The following is a 21,673-nucleotide window of genomic DNA, read 5'->3' as shown; positions in this document are numbered from 1 at the left end:
GAAGTGGTTTATTCTCTCTCTCTCTCTCTCTCTCTCCCTCTCTCTCTCTCTCTCTCTCTCCCCCCCCCCCTCTCTCTCTCTCTCTCTCTCTCTCTCTCTCTCTCTTCCAATCTCTCTGTCTGTCTCTCACTCTCTCTTTCTCTCTCATTGTTAAATATTATAATAATGATAACTATTTTCATATAATTATTGTTATTACAATGTAATAATGTTATTATTGCTATGATGTTGCCTCTTCCTTTCTCAGGGATGATTCTAGCGTCTTCGATGGGTTGATGGAAGAAGATGAGAAGGACAGAGCAAAACGGTGACATCACTACCATGACCTCATATAACAACTACCATCACTACCATGACCTCATATAACAACTACCATCACTACCATGACCTCCATATCACAACTACCATCACTACCATTACCTCCATATCACAACTACCATCACCACCATGACCTCCATATCACAACTACCATCACTACCATGACCTCATATCACAACTACCATCACCACCATGACCTCCATATAACAACTACCATCACTACCATGACCTCCATATCACAACTACCATCACTACCATGACCTCATATCACAACTACCATCACCACCATTACCTCATATAACAACTACCATCACTACCATGACCTCCATATCACAACTACCATCACCACCATGACCTCATATAACAACTACCATCACTACCATGACCTCATATAACAACTACCATCACTACCATGACCTCCATATCACAACTACCATCACTACCATGACCTCCATATCACAACTACCATCACCACCATGACCTCCATATCACAACTACCATCACTACCATGACCTCCATATCACAACTACCATCACTACCATGACCTCCATATCACAACTACCATCACCACCATGACCTCCATATCACAACTACCATCACTACCATGACCTCATATCACAACTACCATCACCACCATTACCTCATATAACAACTACCATCACTACCATGACCTCCATATCACAACTACCATCACTACCATGACCTCCATATCACAACTACCATCACCACCATGACCTCCATATCACAACTACCATCACTACCATGACCTCATATCACAACTACCATCACCACCATTACCTCATATAACAACTACCATCACCACCATGACCTCCATATCACAACTACCATCACCACCATGACCTCATATAACAACTACCATCACTACCATGACCTCATATCACAACTACCATCACCACCATTACCTCATATAACAACTACCATCACCACCATGACCTCCATATCACAACTACCATCACCACCATGACCTCATATAACAACTACCATCACTACCATGACCTCATATAACAACTACCATCACTACCATGACCTCCATATCACAACTACCATCACTACCATAACCTCCATATCACAACTACCATCACCACCATGACCTCCATATCACAACTACCATCACTACCATGACCTCCATATCACAACTACCATCACTACCATGACCTCATATAACAACTACCATCACTACCATGACCTCATATCACAACTACCATCACTACCATGACCTCCATATCACAACTACCATCACTACCATGACCTCATCACAACAACCATCACTACCATGACCTCCATATCACAACTACCATCACTACCATGACCTCCATATCACAACTACCATCACTACCATGACCTCATATCACAACTAACAAACAGCTGATTCACATAACCAACTAATCACTAAGGCCCTGATTAGCTGAAACAGGACTAACAGGCAGCTGATTCACATAACCAACTAATCACTAAGGCCCTGATTAGCTGAAACAGGACTAACAGGCAGCTGATTCACATAACCAACTAATCACTAAGGCCCTGATTAGCTGAAACAGGACTAACAGGCAGCTGATTCACATAGCCAACTAATCACTAAGGCCCTGATTAGCTGAAACAGGACTAACAGGCAGCTGATTCACATAACCAACTAATCACTAAGGCCCTGATTAGCTGAAACAGGTGAGACACGTTGCCATTCAGTGAGACTGTAGATTGAAAGGGCTTTTTAAAGTATATTCCATTGTAATCTAATCTGTAATCTATTGTAATCCACAGCGTGTCCCGTAACAAATCAGAGAAGAAGAGACGAGACCAGTTCAACGTCCTGATCAAGGAGCTGGGGACCATGTTGCCTGGCGTCACACGCAAGATGGACAAGTCCACCATCCTGCAGAAGAGCATCGACTTCCTGTGTAAACACAACGGTACCCACCCCCTTTACCACCACTTTCTGTTTCTACTTCCTGTTGTTGTGATGAATGTAAACAAACAGAAATGTTGCTTGTGAGAGTCATGGACATATAATTGAAATGTAAATTATTCTTAAGTAATGTCATGACTACATGCATTATTGAGGAATCTGCATTGAAGATATGAGGAGCAAATAGTGATATGCTCCTATCAGGATCAGAAGTTGACTGTATTGTATAAATGGTGTATTCGGATGTATATTTCTAAACACTATAATGTGTATGTGTCTCTAACAGAGATCGCTGCTCAGTCTGAGTCCAGTGAGATCAGACAGGACTGGAAACCTCCGTTCCTTAGCAACGAGGAGTTCACCCAGCTCATGCTTGAGGTGAGATACACAACATTACCCTACTACTACTACTACTACTACTACAGTACTACCCTACTATTACTAATACTACAGTACTACCCTACTATTACTAATACTACTACAATACTACCCTACTATTACTAATAATACTACAGTACTACTCTACTATTACTAATACTACTACTACTACTACTACTACTACTACAGTACTACCCTACTATTACTAATACTACAGTACTACCCTACTATTACTAATACTACTACAGTACTACCCTACTATTACTAATAATACTACAGTACTACTCTACTATTACTAATACTACTACAGTACTACTCTACTATTACTACTACAGTACTACACTGCTATTACTAATACTACTACAGTACTACTACTACTACTACTACTACTACTACTATTACTACAGTACTAACCTACTATTACTAATACTACTATAGTATTACCCTACTATTACTACTACTACCACAGTACCACCCTACTATTTATAATACTAATACAGTACCCCCCCCCCCCCCTACTATTACTACTACTCCAGTATTTGCGTACTATTACTACTACTACTACTACTACAGAGATGGGAGCTTTCCACCATTAACAGTTGGAGCAGAGTTGACAGGCATAGGGTATACATGATCATCATTCAAACAGAGAACAGTTCATCTCCCCCTAGGTTTTCTTTGTTTTGCAGATCATATTCTTGCTATCACCATACTGCTACTTTGATAGCGTTCTACTACCACCGTATTGAATGAGTGATCGGTTACAATCACATGATCTAAACAACTGTGTATTGTTGCAGGCTCTGGATGGGTTCTTCACACTAATAATGACAGCCTGGTCACAGTCATATTAACTCAAGTGTAATGTTGTGTTTTGTTGCAGGCTCTGGATGGGTTCTTCATAGCAATAATGACAGACGGGAACATCATCTATGTCTCTGAGAGTGTTACCTCCTTACTGGAACACCTGCCGGTGAGTAGGACTGTCTGTGTGTACGGGGGGGTGTGTTTCGATTAGTAGGACGATTACAATTGGATATAGGGAGAGAAGCGTTTATTTACAATTGGTTGAGACGATGCATAGTGCCAATAATAGCAGCTTAGAGCTGAATTACCTGATACCAATTGACTAATTCCAATTCGTTTCTTATTAGTTTCCTAGTTAAAATGTTTGAAAGTGTTCAATTAAATGTGTCTACACCTTCCTCAGTCGTGTTGAGTTCAACATGTTGTGTGTGGGTGTTCCCCAGTCGGACCTGCAGGACCAGAACCTGTTAAACTTCCTCCCTCTGAACGAACACTCTGAGGTGTACAAGGCCCTCTCCACACACCCCTCCGACTCCGAGAGCCTTGGACCAGAGTACCTCAAGAGTGAGTTACACCCAGTCACATGCCACCTTACTGGCTGCTGGCCTATCAGATCGCTCCTTATACACTGCTGTCCAATCAGATCACTTGTTTACACTGCTGTCGAAGTAGACGAGCGATAATCTTCTTTGTACTGCACAATGCTGCAGTGCTGTGTAAATATATATATCCCATGTTGTATTTGTAAAAGTCTGTAAACACTCCAATGTTTTTTTGAGAAATTATTGCACTGTAGTTAAGGGTGGTGTTCGTTGTATTTGATATTTTAATTGTGATTGTTTTTATTTTATTTTAGCCAAGAACCAGCTGGAGTTTTGTTGCCATGTGTTGAGAGGAACCATCGACCCTAAAGAACCTCCCGTCTACGAACACGTCAAATTCATCGGCAACTTCAAGTCGCTGAACGACGGTGAGCGTCTGTTTGCATTAGAGAAGAAAACTGGTCTTGTTTTACCAGTCGTAGATCAAAAGAAACAACTGTTAGTTAGATCATCTGTTCTGACCTCTAGTCATGGTAACGCCCTCTCCTCTCCTCTCCTCTCCTCTCCTCTCCTCTCCTCTCCTCTCCTCTCCTCTCCTCTCCTCTCCTCTCCTCTCCTCTCCTCTCCTCTCCTCTCCTCTCCTCTCCTCTCCTCTCCTCTCCTCTCCTCTCCTCTCCTCTCCTCTCCTCTCCTCTCCTCTCCTCTCTCTAGTCCCCAACACCACCAGGAATGGTTTAGCAGGAGTGTTACAGAGATCCCTACAACCCCTAACTCTCCTCTCCTCTCTCTAGTCCCCAACACCACCAGGAATGGTTTAGCAGGAGTGTTACAGAGATCCCTACAACCCCTAACTCTCCTCTCCTCTCTCTAGTCCCCAACACCACCAGGAATGGTTTAGCAGGAGTGTTACAGAGATCCCTACAACCCCTAACTCTCCTCTCCTCTCCTCTCATCTCTCTAGTCCCCAACACCACCAGGAATGGTTTAGCAGGAGTGTTACAGAGATCCCTACAACCCCTAACTCTCCTCTCCTCTCCTCTCATCTCTCTAGTCCCCAACACCACCAGGAATGGTTTAGCAGGAGTGTTACAGAGATCCCTACAACCCCTAACTCTCCTCTCCTCTCTCTAGTCCCCAACACCACCAGGAATGGTTTAGCAGGAGTGTTACAGAGATCCCTACAACCCCTAACTCTCCTCTCCTCTCTCTAGTCCCCAACACCACCAGGAATGGTTTAGCAGGATCCCTACAACCCCTAACTCTCCTCTCCTCTCTCTAGTCCCCAACACCACCAGGAATGGTTTAGCAGGAGTGTTACAGAGATCCCTACAACCCCTAACTCTCCTCTCCTCTCTCTAGTCCCCGACACCACCAGGAATGGTTTAGCAGGAGTGTTACAGAGATCCCTACAACCCCTAACTCTCCTCTCCTCTCTCTAGTCCCCAACACCACCAGGAATGGTTTAGCAGGAGTGTTACAGAGATCCCTACAACCCCTAACTCTCCTCTCCTCTCTCTAGTCCCCAACACCACCAGGAATGGTTTAGCAGGAGTGTTACAGAGATCCCTACAACCCCTAACTCTCCTCTCCTCTCTCTAGTCCCCGACACCACCAGGAATGGTTTAGCAGGAGTGTTACAGAGATCCCTACAACCCCTAACTCTCCTCTCCTCTCTCTAGTCCCCAACACCACCAGGAATGGTTTAGCAGGAGTGTTACAGAGATCCCTACAACCCCTAACTCTCCTCTCCTCTCTCTAGTCCCCAACACCACCAGGAATGGTTTAGCAGGAGTGTTACAGAGATCCCTACAACCCCTAACTCTCCTCTCCTCTCCTCTCCTCTCTCTAGTCCCCAACACCACCAGGAATGGTTTAGCAGGAGTGTTACAGAGATCCCTACAACCCCTAACTCTCCTCTCCTCTCTCTAGTCCCCAACACCACCAGGAATGGTTTAGCAGGAGTGTTACAGAGATCCCTACAACCCCTAACTCTCCTCTCCTCTCTCTAGTCCCCAACACCACCAGGAATGGTTTAGCAGGAGTGTTACAGAGATCCCTACAACCCCTAACTCTCCTCTCCTCTCTCTAGTCCCCAACACCACCAGGAATGGTTTAGCAGGAGTGTTACAGAGATCCCTACAACCCCTAACTCTCCTCTCTCTAGTCCCCAACACCACCAGGAATGGTTTAGCAGGAGTGTTACAGAGATCCCTACAACCCCTAACTCTCCTCTCCTCTCTCTAGTCCCCAACACCACCAGGAATGGTTTAGCAGGAGTGTTACAGAGATCCCTACAACCCCTAACTCTCCTCTCCTCTCCTCTCCTCTCTCTAGTCCCCAACACCACCAGGAATGGTTTAGCAGGAGTGTTACAGAGATCCCTACAACCCCTAACTCTCCTCTCCTCTCTCTAGTCCCCAACACCACCAGGAATGGTTTAGCAGGAGTGTTACAGAGATCCCTACAACCCCTAACTCTCCTCTCCTCTCCTCTCTCTAGTCCCCAACACCACCAGGAATGGTTTAGCAGGAGTGTTACAGAGATCCCTACAACCCCTAACTCTCCTCTCCTCTCTCTAGTCCCCAACACCACCAGGAATGGTTTAGCAGGAGTGTTACAGAGATCCCTACAACCCCTAACTCTCCTCTCCTCTCTCTAGTCCCCAACGCCACCAGGAATGGTTTAGCAGGAGTGTTACAGAGATCCCTACAACCCCTAACTCTCCTCTCCTCTCTCTAGTCCCCAACGCCACCAGGAATGGTTTAGCAGGAGTGTTACAGAGATCCCTACAACCCCTAACTCTCCTCTCCTCTCTCTAGTCCCCAACACCACCAGGAATGGTTTAGCAGGAGTGTTACAGAGATCCCTACAACCCCTAACTCTCCTCTCCTCTCTCTAGTCCCCAACACCACCAGGAATGGTTTAGCAGGAGTGTTACAGAGATCCCTACAACCCCTAACTCTCCTCTCCTCTCTCTAGTCCCCAACACCACCAGGAATGGTTTAGCAGGAGTGTTACAGAGATCCCTACAACCCCTAACTCTCCTCTCCTCTCTCTAGTCCCCAACACCACCAGGAATGGTTTAGCAGGAGTGTTACAGAGATCCCTACAACCCCTAACTCTCCTCTCCTCTCTCTAGTCCCCAACACCACCAGGAATGGTTTAGCAGGAGTGTTACAGAGATCCCTACAACCCCTAACTCTCCTCTCCTCTCTCTAGTCCCCAACACCACCAGGAATGGTTTAGCAGGAGTGTTACAGAGATCCCTACAACCTGCCTTTGATGACCTGGTCTGCTTCGTAGCCACGGTCAGGCTGGCTAAACCACAGTTCATCAAGGTGAGACGCACACACAGAAACAAACACACCACACACACACCACACACCACACACCACACACACACACCACACACACACACACCACACACCACACACTCACCACACACACACCACACACCACACACACACACCACACACCACACACACACACCACACACACACACACAATTAGTGCTTCTTGAGTTCAGTTCAGTTTCGATTCGATTAATGAAAAATTATTTTTAGACATTAAATGCACAATGCATTATGTGGGTTGAATGCTGTAACAACACAGAATAAAACAATCAATACAAGTCCCATGATGGTAGTGACTGTCCATTAATGCTTATCACTTATTAACCATCATTTATTCACATTACTTTAATAAAATAAAATATTTAAGTTCTGTATATTCCATTAGTTTTATTTGATGACTTTATTATTTCATGCCAAGTCATCATCTCATCTCTATAGAGCTGCTGTCTGACTAAATCACTATTTTAGTAGTTCTTCAAAGTAAATAAGGCAGACTTTTATGACTGCTGAATACCAGCTATCAATCACTTAGATCATGTATTTCCAGGTAGAGGAACCTCACGAAGCAACTGCTCTCTATCCCTCTTGATCACACGTTCTTCTCTCTTCTCTCTCCGTCTCTGGACAAGTAGGCCCCGCAATGGATTATGGTCAATGTAGTTATTTACCAAGTTTTCTGCACTAAACTATGTAGAATATTGGCCTATTGAAAACTACAACTCCTTACTACAGTGCACAGTTTGGGCTTGATCTGATTTACATTTGGAAAGTATTCAGACCCCTTGACTTTTTCCACATTTTGTTACGTTACAGCCTTATTCTAAAATTGATTAAATCGTTTTTTCCCCTCATCAATCTATACACAATACCCCCTAATGACAAAGCAAAAACAGGTTTCTAGAAATTTTAGCAAATCTATCAACAAAAGACCCCCCGGAAATATCACATTTACATAAGTATTCAGACCCTTTACTCAGCGATTACAGCCTTGCGTCTTCTTGGGTATGACGCTACAAGCTTGGCACACCTGTATTTGGGGAGTTTCTCCCAATTGTCTCTGCAGATCCTCTCAAGCTCTGTCAGGTTGGATGGGGAGTGTCGCTGCACAGCTATTTTCAGGTCTCTCCAGAGATGTTCGATCGGGTTCAAGTCCGGGCTCTGACTGGGCCACTCAAGGACATTCGGAGACTTGTCCCGAAGCCACTTCTGCGTTGTCTTGGCTGTGTGCTTAGGGTCGTTGTCCTGTTGGAAGGTGAACCTTCGCCCCAGTCTGAGGTCCTGAGCACTCTGGAACAGGTTTTCATCAATGGAGCTCTCTGTACTTTGCTCCGTTCATCTTTCCCTCGATCCTGACATGCTTCACCGTAGCGATGGTGCCAGGTTTCCTCCAGAGGGGACGCTTGGCATTCAGGCCAAAGAGTTAAATCTTGGTTTCATCAGACCAGAGAACTTGTTTCTCATGATCAGAGTCATTTAGGTGCCTTTTGGCAAGCTCCAAGCAGTCTGTCCTGTGCCTTTTACTGAGGAGTGGCTTACATCTGGCCATTCTACCATAAAGGCCTAATTGGTGGAATGCTGCAGAGATGGTTGTCCTTCTGGAATGTTCTCCCATCTCCACAGAGGAACTCTAGAGCTCTGTCAGAGTGACCATCGGGTTCTTGGTCACCTCCCTGACCAAGGCCCTTCTCCCCCGATTGCTCAGTTTAGCCGGGCGGCCAGCTCTAGGAACAGTCTTGGTGGTTCCAAACTTCTTCCATTTAAGAATGATGGAGGCCACTGTGTTCTTGGGGACCTTCAATGCTGCAGAAATGTTTTGGTACCCTTCCCCAGACCTGTGCCTCGACACAATCCTGTCTCGGAGCTCTACGGACAATTTATTTGACCTCATGGCTAGGTTTCTGTTCTGACATGCACTGTCAACTGTGGGACCTTATATAGACAGGTGTGTGCCTTTCCAAATCATGTCCAATAAATTGAATTTACCACAGGTGGACTCCAATGAAGTTGTAGAAACATCTCAAGGATGATCAATGGAAACAGGATGCACCTGAGCTCAATTTTGAGTCTCATAGCAAAGGGTCTGAATACTATATAAATAAGGTATATATATATACATATAAGTTATCAAAAATGTCAAAAAACCTGTTTTCTCTTTGTCGTTATGTATTGTGTGTAGATTGATGAGGGAAAAAAATAATTTTATCCATTTTAGAATAAGGCTGTAACGTCACAAAATGTGGAAAAAGTCAAGAGGTCTGAATAATTTCTGAATGAACAGTATCTCGAGGGAAACTATGCATTGAGCTCACAGAAAAAAATTGAACGAAATGGAATTCAAATAATTGAACCAACGTCGGTCAATTACACTACCGTTCAAAAGTTTGGGGTCACTTAGAAATGTCCTTGTTTTCCATGAAAACATACAGGAAATGAGTTTGAATAGGAAATATAGCAAAATACATAGGAAATGTAGTCATTGACAAGGTTAGAAATAATGATTTTTAATAGAAATAATAATTGTGTCCTTCAAACTTTGCTTTTGTCAAAGAATCCTCAATTTGCAGCAATTACAGACTTGCAGACCTTTGGCATTCTAGTTGTCAATTTGTTGAGGTAATCTGAAGAGATTTTGCCCCATGCTTCCTGAAGCACCTCCCACAAGTTGGATTGGCTTGATGGGCACTTCTTACGTACCATACGGTCAAGCTGCTCCCACAACAGCTCAATAGGATTGATATCCGGTGACTGTGCTGGCCACTCCATTATAGACAGAATACCAGCTGACTGCTTCTTCCCTAAATAGTTATTGCGGTGCTTTGGGTAATTGTCCTGTTGTAGGAGGAAATTGGCTCCGATCAAGCGCCGTCCACAGGGTATGGCATGGTGTTGCAAAATGGAGTGATAGCCTTCCTTCTTCAAGATCCCTTTTAACCTGTACAAATCTCCCACTTTACCACCACCAAAGCACCCCAAGACCATCACATTGCCTCCACCATGCTTGACAGATGGCATCAAGCACTCCTCCAGCATCTTTTCATTTGGTCTGCGTCTCACAAATGTTCTTCTTTGTGATCCGAACACCTCAAACTTCGATTAGTCTGTCCATAACACTTTTTTCCAATCTTCCTCTGTCCAGTGTTTGTGTTCTTTTGCCCATCTTAATATTTTCTTTTTATTGGCCAGTCTGAGATATTGCTTTTTCTTTGCAACTCTGCCTAGAAGTTCAGCATCCCGGAGTCGCCTCTTCACTGTTGACGTTGAGACTGGTGTTTTGCGGGTATTATTTAATGAAGCTGCCAGTTGAGGACATGTGAGGCGTCTGTTTCTCAAACTAGACACTCTAATGTATTTGTCCTCTTGCTCAGTTGTGGACCGGGGCCTCCCACTCCTCTTTCTATTCTGGTTAGAGCCAGTTTGCGCTGTTCTGTGAAGGGAGTAGTACACAGCGTTGTACGAGATCTTCAGTTTCTTGGCAATTTCTCGCATGGAATAGCCTTAATTTCTCAGAACAAGAATAGACTGACGAGTTTCAGAAGAAAGTTATTTGTTTCTGGACATTTTGATTCTGTAATCGAACCCACAATTGCTGATGCTCCAGATACTCAACTAGTCTCAAGAAGGCCAGTTTTATTGCTTCTTTAATCAGCACAACAGTCTTCAGCTGTGCTAACATAATTGCAAAAGGGTTTTCTAATGATCAATTAGCCTTTTAAAATGATAAACCTGGATTAGCACAAACACAACGTGCCATTGGAACACAGGACTGATGGTTGCTGATAATGGGCCTCTGTACGCCTGTGTAGATATGCCATAAAAAATCAGCCGTTTCCAGCTACAATAGCCATTTACAACATTAACAATGTCTACACTGTATTTCTGATCAATTTGATGTTATTTTAATGGACACATTTTTTTCTAAGTGGCCCCAAACTTTTGAACGGTAGTTTAGTTGTTTAAATGACCCAAACTTACAAACATTTTGGTTAATCGCTCAGCACTAACACACACACAGACACACACACACACACACACACACACACACACACACACACACACACACACACACACACACACACACACACACAATGGAGTAACAAGAAATCAGAAAATAAATAAGTAGAAATTGACGGTAAATCCTATTTAACCTACAGTATGAAACACAACAAAGCTACACTGTCTATTTCACCTGCATATTTTGCACTCACCGGACAGTTTATTAAGTACACCACCCCGTTCAAGAAAATGGATCTCTCTTACAGACAGTGAGCCACGTGGCCGTGGCTTGCTATTTAAACCAGGCAGACAGGCATCAAGGCATTCAGTTACTGTTCCATTGAACGTTGGAACGGGCAAAACGAGTGACCTAAGCGACTTTGAGGTATGATCGTCGGTGCCAGGCGCGCCGGATCCAGTATCCCAGAAACGGCCACCCACCTGGGCTTTTCACGCACGACGGTGTCTAGGGTTTACCGAGAATGGTGCGACAAACATCCAGTCTGCGGCAGTCCTGTTGGCGAAAATAACTAGTTGAAGGAGAATGGTAGAATTCTGCTAACAGGCGGCCCACAAACAGACAGATAACGGAGCAGTACAACAGTGCTTTGCAGAACGGCATCTCGGAACGCACAACTCATCAGTCCTTGTCACGGATGGGCTATTGCAGCAGACGACCACACCGGGTTCCACTCCTATCAGCTAAAAACAAGAAGAAGCGGCTCCAGTGGGCACGCCATCACCAACACTGGACAACTGAGGAGTGGAAAAACATCGCCTGGAACACAGTAGCGATTTCATTTTACTTTAGTGGCCTGCGCAGTCTCCAGACCTCAACCCAATACAGCATCTTTGGGATGAAGTGGAACGGGCTGTTCGCAGCAGGAATGTACCGCCGTCCAATCAGCAGCAACTGCCTGATGCCATCGCGTCAGCATGGACCAACATCCCTGTGGAACGTTTCCGACACCTTGTAGAATCAATTCCCCGAAGAATTCAGGCTGTTCTGTAGGCAAAGGGGGGGTCAGACCCGGTACTAGATGGGTGTACCTAATAAACTGGCCACTGATAGTATATATTGTCTATCTATATTCAATTATCTATATTCTATGCAATATATATTGATATCTATCTTGTTGTCTATCCCTCCATAGGAGATGTGTACAGTGGCAGAGCCCAATGAAGAGTTCACCTCCCGACACAGCCTAGAGTGGAAGTTCTTATTCCTAGACCACAGGTAACACAGTCTGTAGTAGAAGTTCTTGTTGCTAGACCACAGGTAACACAGTCTGTAGTAGAAGTTCTTGTTGCTAGACCACAGGTAACACAGTCTGTAATAGAAGTTCTTGTTGCTAGACCACAGGTAACACAGTCTTAGACCACAGGTAACACAGTCTGTAGTAGAAGTTCTTGTTGCTAGACCACAGGTAACACAGTCTGTAATAGAAGTTCTTGTTGCTAGACCACAGGTAACACAGTCTGTAATAGAAGTTCTTGTTGCTAGACCACAGGTAACACAGTCTGTAATAGAAGTTCTTGTTGCTAGACCACAGGTAACACAGTCTGTAATATAAGTTCTTGTTGCTAGACCACAGGTAATTAATTCTATCTAATTAGATGGTTTGGCCTCAAAGTGAACCACTCGTTGTCCTCAGTTGACCTGACACACCACAAACCTGAAATACCACACACACACATACACACACACACAAACACACCCTCTAGTGGTATTATGTTAATAAGCAGGCTTGGTAACTGATGATGGTATTTCCTCCCTCCAGGGCTCCACCAATCATAGGCTACCTTCCATTTGAGGTTCTGGGGACGTCGGGGTATGACTACTATCATGTAGACGACCTGGAGACACTGGCCAAGTGTCACGAACACTGTGAGTTACACACACACACACACACCTCTCTGTCTAGTGATGCATTATGGGAAAGGGAATTCATTTTACTACAGGTTCCTGACCTCTCTTCTCTGTCTAGTGATGCATTATGGGAAAGGGAAGTCATGTTACTACAGGTTCCTGACCTCTCCTCTCTGTCTAGTGATGCATTATGGGAAAGGGAAGTCATGTTACTACAGGTTCCTGATGTCTCCTTTCTGTCTAGTGATGCATTATGGGAAAGGGAATTCATATTACTACAGGTTCCTGATGTCTCCTCTCTGTCTAGTGATGCATAATAGGAAAGGGAATTCATGTTACTACAGGTTCCTGACCTCTCCTCTCTGTCTAGTGATGCATTATGGGAAAGGGAATTCATTTTACTACAGGTTCCTGACCTCTCCTCTCTGTCTAGTGATGCATTATGGGAAAGGGAATTCATTTTACTACAGGTTGCTGATGTCTCCTCTCTGTCTAGTGATGCATTATGGGAAAGGGAATTCATTTTACTACAGGTTCCTGATGTCTCCTCTCTGTCTAGTGATGCATTATGGGAAAGGGAATTCATGTTACTACAGGTTAATGACATCTCCTCTCTGTCTAGTGATGCATTATGGGAAAGGGAATTCATGTTACTACAGGTTCCTGATGTCTCCTCTCTGTCTAGTGATGCATTATGGGAAAGGGAATTCATGTTACTACAGGTTCCTGATGTCTCCTCTCTGTCTAGTGATGCATTATGGGAAAGGGAAGTCATGTTACTACAGGTTCCTGATGTCTCCTCTCTGTCTAGTGATGCATTATGGGAAAGGGAATTCATTTTACTACAGGTTCCTGATGTCTCCTCTCTGTCTAGTGATGCATTATGGGAAAGGGAATTCATTTTACTACAGGTTCCTGATGTCTCCTCTCTGTCTAGTGATGCATTATGGGAAAGGGAATTCATGTTACTACAGGTTCCTGATGTCTCCTCTCTGTCTAGTGATGCATTATGGGAAAGGGAATTCATGTTACTACAGGTTCCTGACGTCTCCTCTCTCCTCTCTGTCTAGTGATGCATTATGGGAAAGGGAATTCATTTTACTACAGGTTCCTGATGTCTCCTCTCTGTCTAGTGATGCATTATGGGAAAGGGAAGTCATGTTACTACAGGTTCCTGATGTCTCCTCTCTGTCTAGTGATGCATTATGGGAAAGGGAATTCATGTTACTACAGGTTCCTGATGTCTCCTCTCTGTCTAGTGATGCATTATGGGAAAGGGAATTCATGTTACTACAGGTTCCTGATGTCTCCTCTCTGTCTAGTGATGCATTATGGGAAAGGGAATTCATGTTACTACAGGTTCATGACGTCTCCTCTCTGTCTAGTGATGCATTATGGGAAAGGGAATTCATGTTACTACAGGTTCCTGACCTCTCCTCTCTGTCTAGTGATGCATTATGGGAAAGGGAATTCATTTTACTACAGGTTCCTGACCTCTCCTCTCTGTCTAGTGATGCAGTATGGGAAAGGGAAGTCATGTTACTACAGATTCCTGACCAAGGGTCAACAGTGGATCTGGCTCCAGACTCATTACTACATCACCTACCACCAGTGGAACTCCAGGCCTGAGTTCATCGTCTGCACACACACCGTCGTCAGGTAGGGGGACAATGCTATGGTTATGTTTAAAACGGATTACACACCGTCGTCAGGTAGGGGGACAATGCTATGGTTATGGTTAAAACGGATTGGTTTAAATGTGCATATGGTTCTCTACACACACCGTTGTCGAGTAAGATTGGACTACACAATTGATCATCTATATACTACTAAAATCTGACTATAAATTATTGGAATTTCTTTAAGGCATAACATATTTTATTTGAAATGAACAACAGAATAAATCCTTGCAATTTGAATAAAGGAATAGAGAAAAATAATAATATTGTGAGGGACGGTTTCCTGGACCCAGAATAGGCCGACTGGTGAGACTAAGGGGAGGTGACTTGTTCTGTTCTCTGTCTCTCTGTGTAACTATGGGGAGGTGACTTCTCTGGTCCTGTTCTCTGTCTCTCTGTGTAACTATGGGGAGGTGACTTCTCTGGTCCTGTTCTCTGTCTCTCTGTGTAACTATGGGGAGGTGACTTCTCTGGTCCTGTTCTCTGTCTCTCTGTGTAACTATGGGGAGGTGACATGTTCTGTTCTCTGTCTCTCTGTGTAACTATAGGGAGGTGACTTGTTCTGTTCTCTGTCTCTCTGTGTAACTATGGGGAGGTGACTTCTCTGGTCCTGTTCTCTGTCTCTCTGTGTAACTATGGGGAGGTGACATGTTCTGTTCTCTGTCTCTCTGTGTAACTATGGGGAGGTGACTTCTCTGGTCCTGTTCTCTGTCTCTCTGTGTAACTATGGGGAGGTGACATGTTCTGTTCTCTGTCTCTCTGTGTAACTATGGGGAGGTGACTTCTCTGGTCCTGTTCTCTGTCTCTCTGTGTAACTATGGGGAGGTGACTTCTCTGGTCCTGTTCTCTGTCTCTCTGTGTAACTATGGGGAGGTGACTTGTTCTGTTCTCTGTCTCTCTGTGTAACTATGGGGAGGTGACTTGTTCTGTTCTCTGTCTCTCTGTGTAACTATGGGGAGGTGACTTGTTCTGTTCTCTGTCTCTCTGTGTAACTATGGGGAGGTGACTTGTTCTGTTCTCTGTCTCTCTGTGTAACTATGGGGAGGTGACTTGTTCTGTTCTCTGTCTCTCTGTGTAACTATGGGGAGGTGACTTGTTCTGTTCTCTGTCTCTCTGTGTAACTATGGGGAGGTGACTTGTTCTGTTCTCTGTCTCTCTGTGTAACTATGGGGAGGTGACTTGTTCTGTTCTCTGTCTCTCTGTGTAACTATGGGGAGGTGACTTGTTCTGTTCTCTGTCTCTCTGTGTAACTATGGGGAGGTGACTTGTTCTGTTCTCTGTCTCTCTGTGTAACTATGGGGAGGTGACTTGTTCTGTTCTCTGTCTCTCTGTGTAACTATGGGGAGGTGACTTCTCTGGTCCTGTTCTCTGTCTCTCTGTGTAACTATGGGGAGGTGACTTGTTCTGTTCTCTGTCTCTCTGTGTAACTATGGGGAGGTGACTTGTTCTGTTCTCTGTCTCTCTGTGTAACTATGGGGAGGTGACTTGTTCTGTTCTCTGTCTCTCTGTGTAACTATGGGGAGGTGACTTGTTCTGTTCTCTGTCTCTCTGTGTAACTATGGGGAGGTGACTTGTTCTGTTCTCTGTCTCTCTGTGTAACTATGGGGAGGTGACTTGTTCTGTTCTCTGTCTCTCTGTGTAACTATGGGGAGGTGACTTCTCTGGTCCTGTTCTCTGTCTCTCTGTGTAACTATGGGGAGGTGACTTCTCTGGTCCTGTTCTCTGTCTCTCTGTGTAACTATGGGGAGGTGACTTGTTCTGTTCTCTGTCTCTCTGTGTAACTATGGGGAGGTGACTTGTTCTGTTCTCTGTCTCTCTGTGTAACTATGGGGAGGTGACTTGTTCTGTTCTCTGTCTCTCTGTGTAACTATGGGGAGGTGACTTGTTCTGTTCTCTGTCTCTCTGTGTAACTATGGGGAGGTGACTTGTTCTGTTCTCTGTCTCTCTGTGTAACTATGGGGAGGTGACTTGTTCTGTTCTCTGTCTCTCTGTGTAACTATGGGGAGGTGACTTGTTCTGTTCTCTGTCTCTCTGTGTAACTATGGGGAGGTGACTTCTCTGGTCCTGTTCTCTGTCTCTCTGTGTAACTATGGGGAGGTGACTTGTTCTGTTCTCTGTCTCTCTGTGTAACTATGGGGAGGTGACTTGTTCTGTTCTCTGTCTCTCTGTGTAACTATGGGGAGGTGACTTGTTCTGTTCTCTGTCTCTCTGTGTAACTATGGGGAGGTGACTTGTTCTGTTCTCTGTCTCTCTGTGTAACTATGGGGAGGTGACTTGTTCTGTTCTCTGTCTCTCTGTGTAACTATGGGGAGGTGACTTGTTCTGTTCTCTGTCTCTCTGTGTAACTATGGGGAGGTGACTTGTTCTGTTCTCTGTCTCTCTGTGTAACTATGGGGAGGTGACTTGTTCTGTTCTCTGTCTCTCTGTGTAACTATGGGGAGGTGACTTGTTCTGTTCTCTGTCTCTCTGTGTAACTATGGGGAGGTGACTTGTTCTGTTCTCTGTCTCTCTGTGTAACTATGGGGAGGTGACTTGTTCTGTTCTCTGTCTCTCTGTGTAACTATGGGGAGGTGACATGTTCTGTTTTCTGTGTAACTATGGGGAGGTGACATGTTCTGTTCTCTGTGTAACTATGGGGAGGTGACTTGTTCTGTTCTCTGTCTCTATGTGTAACTATGGGGAGGTGACATGTTCTGTTCTCTGTGTAACTATGGGGAGGTGACATGTTCTGTTCTCTGTGTAACTATGGGGAGGTGACTTGTTCTGTTCTCTGTGTAGCTATGCGGAGGTGAGAGCAGAGCAGCGTAGAGAGCTGGGTATCATTGAAGAGCCCCCCCCTGAGGTAACTGTGGACAAGGTGAGACATTTACTGGTGTTGTTGCCTTTCTCACCATATTGATGTGGTGTTTCCCTCTTCATTATTAATATAACTATGACTGGCTAAGTGGTAGCTATATATCTCTTATTAATATAACTATGACTGGCTAAGTGGTAGCTATATATATCTTATTCATATAACTATGACTGGCTAAGTGGTAGCTATATATATCTTATTCATATAACTATGACTGGCTAAGTGGTAGCTATATATCTCTTATTAATATAACTATGACTGGCTAAGTGGTAGCTATATATCCCTTATTAATATAACTATGACTGGCTAAGTGGTAGCTACATATCTCTTATTAATATAACTATGACTGGCTAAGTGGTAGCTATATCCCTTATTAATATAACTATGACTGGCTAAGTGGTAGCTATATATATCTTATTAATATAACTATGACTGGCTAAGTGGTAGCTATATATATCTTATTAATATAACTATGACTGGCTAAGTGGTAGCTATATATCTCTTATTAATATAACTATGACTGGCTAAGTGGTAGCTATATATATCTTATTAATATAACTATGACTGGCTAAGTGGTAGCTACATATCTCTTATTAATATAACTATGACTGGCTAAGTGGTAGCTACATATCTCTTATTAATATAACTATGACTGGCTAAGTGGTAGCTACATATCTCTTATTAATATAACTATGACTGGCTAAGTGGTAGCTATATATATCTTATTAATATAACTATGACTGGCTAAGTGGTAGCTATATATATCTTATTAATATAACTATGACTGGCTAAGTGGTAGCTACATATCTCTTATTAATATAACTATGACTGGCTAAGTGGTAGCTACATATCTCTTATTAATATAACTATGACTGGCTAAGTGGTAGCTATATATATCTTATTAATATAACTATGACTGGCTAAGTGGTAGCTATATATCTCTTATTAATATAACTATGACTGGCTAAGTGGTAGCTATATATATCTTATTAATATAACTATGACTGGCTAAGTGGTAGCTACAAAATATCTTATTAATATAACTATGACTGGCTAAGTGGTAGCTACAAAATATCTTATTAATATAACTATGACTGGCTAAGTGGTAGCTACAAAATATCTTATTAATATAACTATGACTGGCTAAGTGGTAGCTATATATCCCTTATTAATATAACTATGACTGGCTAAGTGGTAGCTATATATCCCTTATTAATATAACTATGACTGGCTAAGTGGTAGCTATATATATCTTATTAATATAACTATGACTGGCTAAGTGGTAGCTATATATATCTTATTAATATAACTATGACTGGCTAAGTGGTAGCTATATATATCTTATTAATATAACTATGACTGGCTAAGTGGTAGCTACATATCTCTTATTAATATAACTATGACTGGCTAAGTGGTAGCTATATATATCTTATTAATATAACTATGACTGGCTAAGTGGTAGCTATATATATCTTATTCATATAACTATGACTGGCTAAGTGGTAGCTACATATATCTTATTAATATAACTATGACTGGCTAAGTGGTAGCTATATATATCTTATTAATATAACTATGACTGGCTAAGTGGTAGCTACATATATCTTATTAATATAACTATGACTGGCTAAGTGGTAGCTATATATCTCTTATTAATATAACTATGACTGGCTAAGTGGTAGCTACATATCTCTTATTAATATAACTATGACTGGCTAAGTGGTAGCTACATATCTCTTATTAATATAACTATGACTGGCTAAGTGGTAGCTATATATCTCTTATTAATATAACTATGACTGGCTAAGTGGTAGCTACATATCTCTTATTAATATAACTATGACTGGCTAAGTGGTAGCTACATATCTCTTATTAATATAACTATGACTGGCTAAGTGGTAGCTATATATATCTTATTAATATAACTATGACTGGCTAAGTGGTAGCTATATCCCTTATTAATATAACTATGACTGGCTAAGTGGTAGCTACATATCTAACTCCATTCTGATTCGTTCCCTCTCCTCCTCCCTCAAGCAGAGTCAAGACAGTGGATCTGAGTCTCAGCTCAACACGGTCTCCAGCCTAAAAGATGCTCTGGAACGCTTTGATCGTAGCCGGACCCCCTCTTCCACCTCCCTATCCTCACACAAGACCTCCTCACACATCTCAGACAACACCTGTACCTGTAAGAGAACACACACACACACATCGCAGACCACTCACACGTACACACACACACAGACACACATCGGTATCTCTGACTATAATGGGATCTCTCTGTCTCCATAGCAACAGCTTCCAAGCTCCACATGGACATGGCCACGCCCCCTCGTCAGTCACATGCTGCCTCCACCATCGAGATGACATCACAGAGACGCTCCTCCATCAGCAGCCAGGTGAGATCTGATTGGACAGAATGCAACAGGACAGAAAAGTGATTAGACAGAACCAAAAAAATAAGGACGTTTGTTTTGACTGGCGATTGGGCGAGTCCAACAGGTCCTATTAAATACATAATGAATGGAATCTGTTGTGGAGGAGTAGGAGATGACCAGGTCCAATTCAACCTGTGAAGAATCTAAATTGATTCGACTCTGAATCAACTGCAACTGAATCAAACTCACACCCTATCTTTATCTGTTGTCTGTGTGTGTGTGTGTGTGTGTGTGTGTGTGTGTGTGTGTGTGTGTGTGTGTGTGTGTGTGTGTGTGTGTGTGTATCTGTGTGTGTGTGTGTGTGTGTGTGTATCTGTGTTTGTGTGTGTACGTGTGTGTGTGTGTGTGTGTGTGTGTGTAGTCTATGAGTTCTCAGACCACGGGACACAGTGTGGCTCCCGTCCATCCTGTGATACAACCACAACATCACCAACAACCAAAGCAACACCAACAACAACAACAACAACTACAGCCAAACGTCCAGGTGAGAAACACTATCTATCTACCCTACTCACCATCTATCCAAGGCAGCATCCCAAACGGAACTCTTTTCCCTATATAGTGCACTACTTTTGACTTAGCCCTATGGGTCCTGGTCAAATGTAGTGTACTAAATAGTGAATAGGGTGCTGTTTGGGACAGATCCCTAAAGTGTGACGATCCTACAGCCATTCAGTACTAGTATGTCAGACATCAGAACCTATTGTAGCCTGACGCTGCTTGCTGGTCGTATAACATGGTGGCAACAATCTCTCTTTTTTTTTTCTCTCTCTCTCTCTCTCTCTCTCTCTCTCTCTCTCTCTCTCTCTCTCTCTCTCTCTCTCTCTCTCTCTCTCTCTGTCTCTGTCTCTCTCTCTCTCTCTCTCTCTCCCTCCCTCTCTCTCTCTCTCTCTCTCTCTCTCTGTCTCCCTCCCTCCCCCTCCTCTCTCTCTCTCTCTCTCTCTCTCTCTCTCTCTCTCTCTCGCTCTCTCTCTGTTTCCCTCTCTCTCTCTCTCTCTCTCTCTCTCTTACCCCAGCCGGTGCTAGAGTTGTCAGCCCAGGTGAATGCTATGCAGCACTTAAAGGACCAGCTAGAACAGAGAACCAGGATGATTCAGGCCAACATCCAGAGACAGCAGGATGAACTCAGAGCCATACAGGACCAACTACACAGAGTACAGCCCCCAGGCATACAGGTAGGATATATATATATAGACCCTATACAGGACCAACTACACAGAGTACAGCCCCCAGGCATACAGGTAGGATATATATATAGAGCCTATACAGGACCAACTACACAGAGTACAGCCCCCAGGCATACAGGTAGGATATATATATATAGACCCTATACAGGACCAACTACACAGAGTACAGCCCCCAGGCATACAGGTAGGATATATATATAGACCCTATACAGGACCAACTACACAGAGTACAGCCCCCAGGCATACAGGTAGGATATATATATATATAGACCCTATACAGGACCAACTACACAGAGTACAGCTCCCAGGCATACAGGTAGGATATATATA

At 43.5% G+C, this 21,673-nt stretch overlaps 1 protein-coding gene across 1 annotated transcript in view; it reads left to right on the top strand.

The window, feature by feature from the left end:
* Positions 1 to 251: 251 nt before the first annotated feature.
* Positions 252 to 21,673, top strand: part of LOC311121082 (circadian locomoter output cycles protein kaput-like) — a 26,728-nt gene continuing 5,306 nt past the window's right edge. Inside the window, exons 1-15 of the mRNA XM_084195612.1 lie at positions 252 to 307; positions 2,098 to 2,246; positions 2,529 to 2,620; positions 3,504 to 3,593; positions 3,871 to 3,991; positions 4,284 to 4,397; positions 7,189 to 7,307; positions 12,470 to 12,552; positions 13,097 to 13,203; positions 14,697 to 14,844; positions 17,643 to 17,721; positions 19,759 to 19,906; positions 20,011 to 20,117; positions 20,518 to 20,640; positions 21,173 to 21,331. Coding sequence (XP_084051738.1) covers positions 276 to 307; positions 2,098 to 2,246; positions 2,529 to 2,620; positions 3,504 to 3,593; positions 3,871 to 3,991; positions 4,284 to 4,397; positions 7,189 to 7,307; positions 12,470 to 12,552; positions 13,097 to 13,203; positions 14,697 to 14,844; positions 17,643 to 17,721; positions 19,759 to 19,906; positions 20,011 to 20,117; positions 20,518 to 20,640; positions 21,173 to 21,331 — 1,671 coding nt within the window. The 5' untranslated portion in view covers positions 252 to 275. The remainder of the gene's footprint in view (positions 308 to 2,097; positions 2,247 to 2,528; positions 2,621 to 3,503; positions 3,594 to 3,870; positions 3,992 to 4,283; positions 4,398 to 7,188; positions 7,308 to 12,469; positions 12,553 to 13,096; positions 13,204 to 14,696; positions 14,845 to 17,642; positions 17,722 to 19,758; positions 19,907 to 20,010; positions 20,118 to 20,517; positions 20,641 to 21,172; positions 21,332 to 21,673) is intronic.

The sequence above is a fragment of the Coregonus lavaretus genome, assembly GCF_964263955.1.
Source record: "Coregonus lavaretus genome assembly, contig: HAP1_SCAFFOLD_5318, whole genome shotgun sequence".
NCBI lineage: Eukaryota > Metazoa > Chordata > Actinopteri > Salmoniformes > Salmonidae > Coregonus > Coregonus lavaretus.
This window is presented reverse-complemented; position numbering and strand designations above follow the sequence as displayed.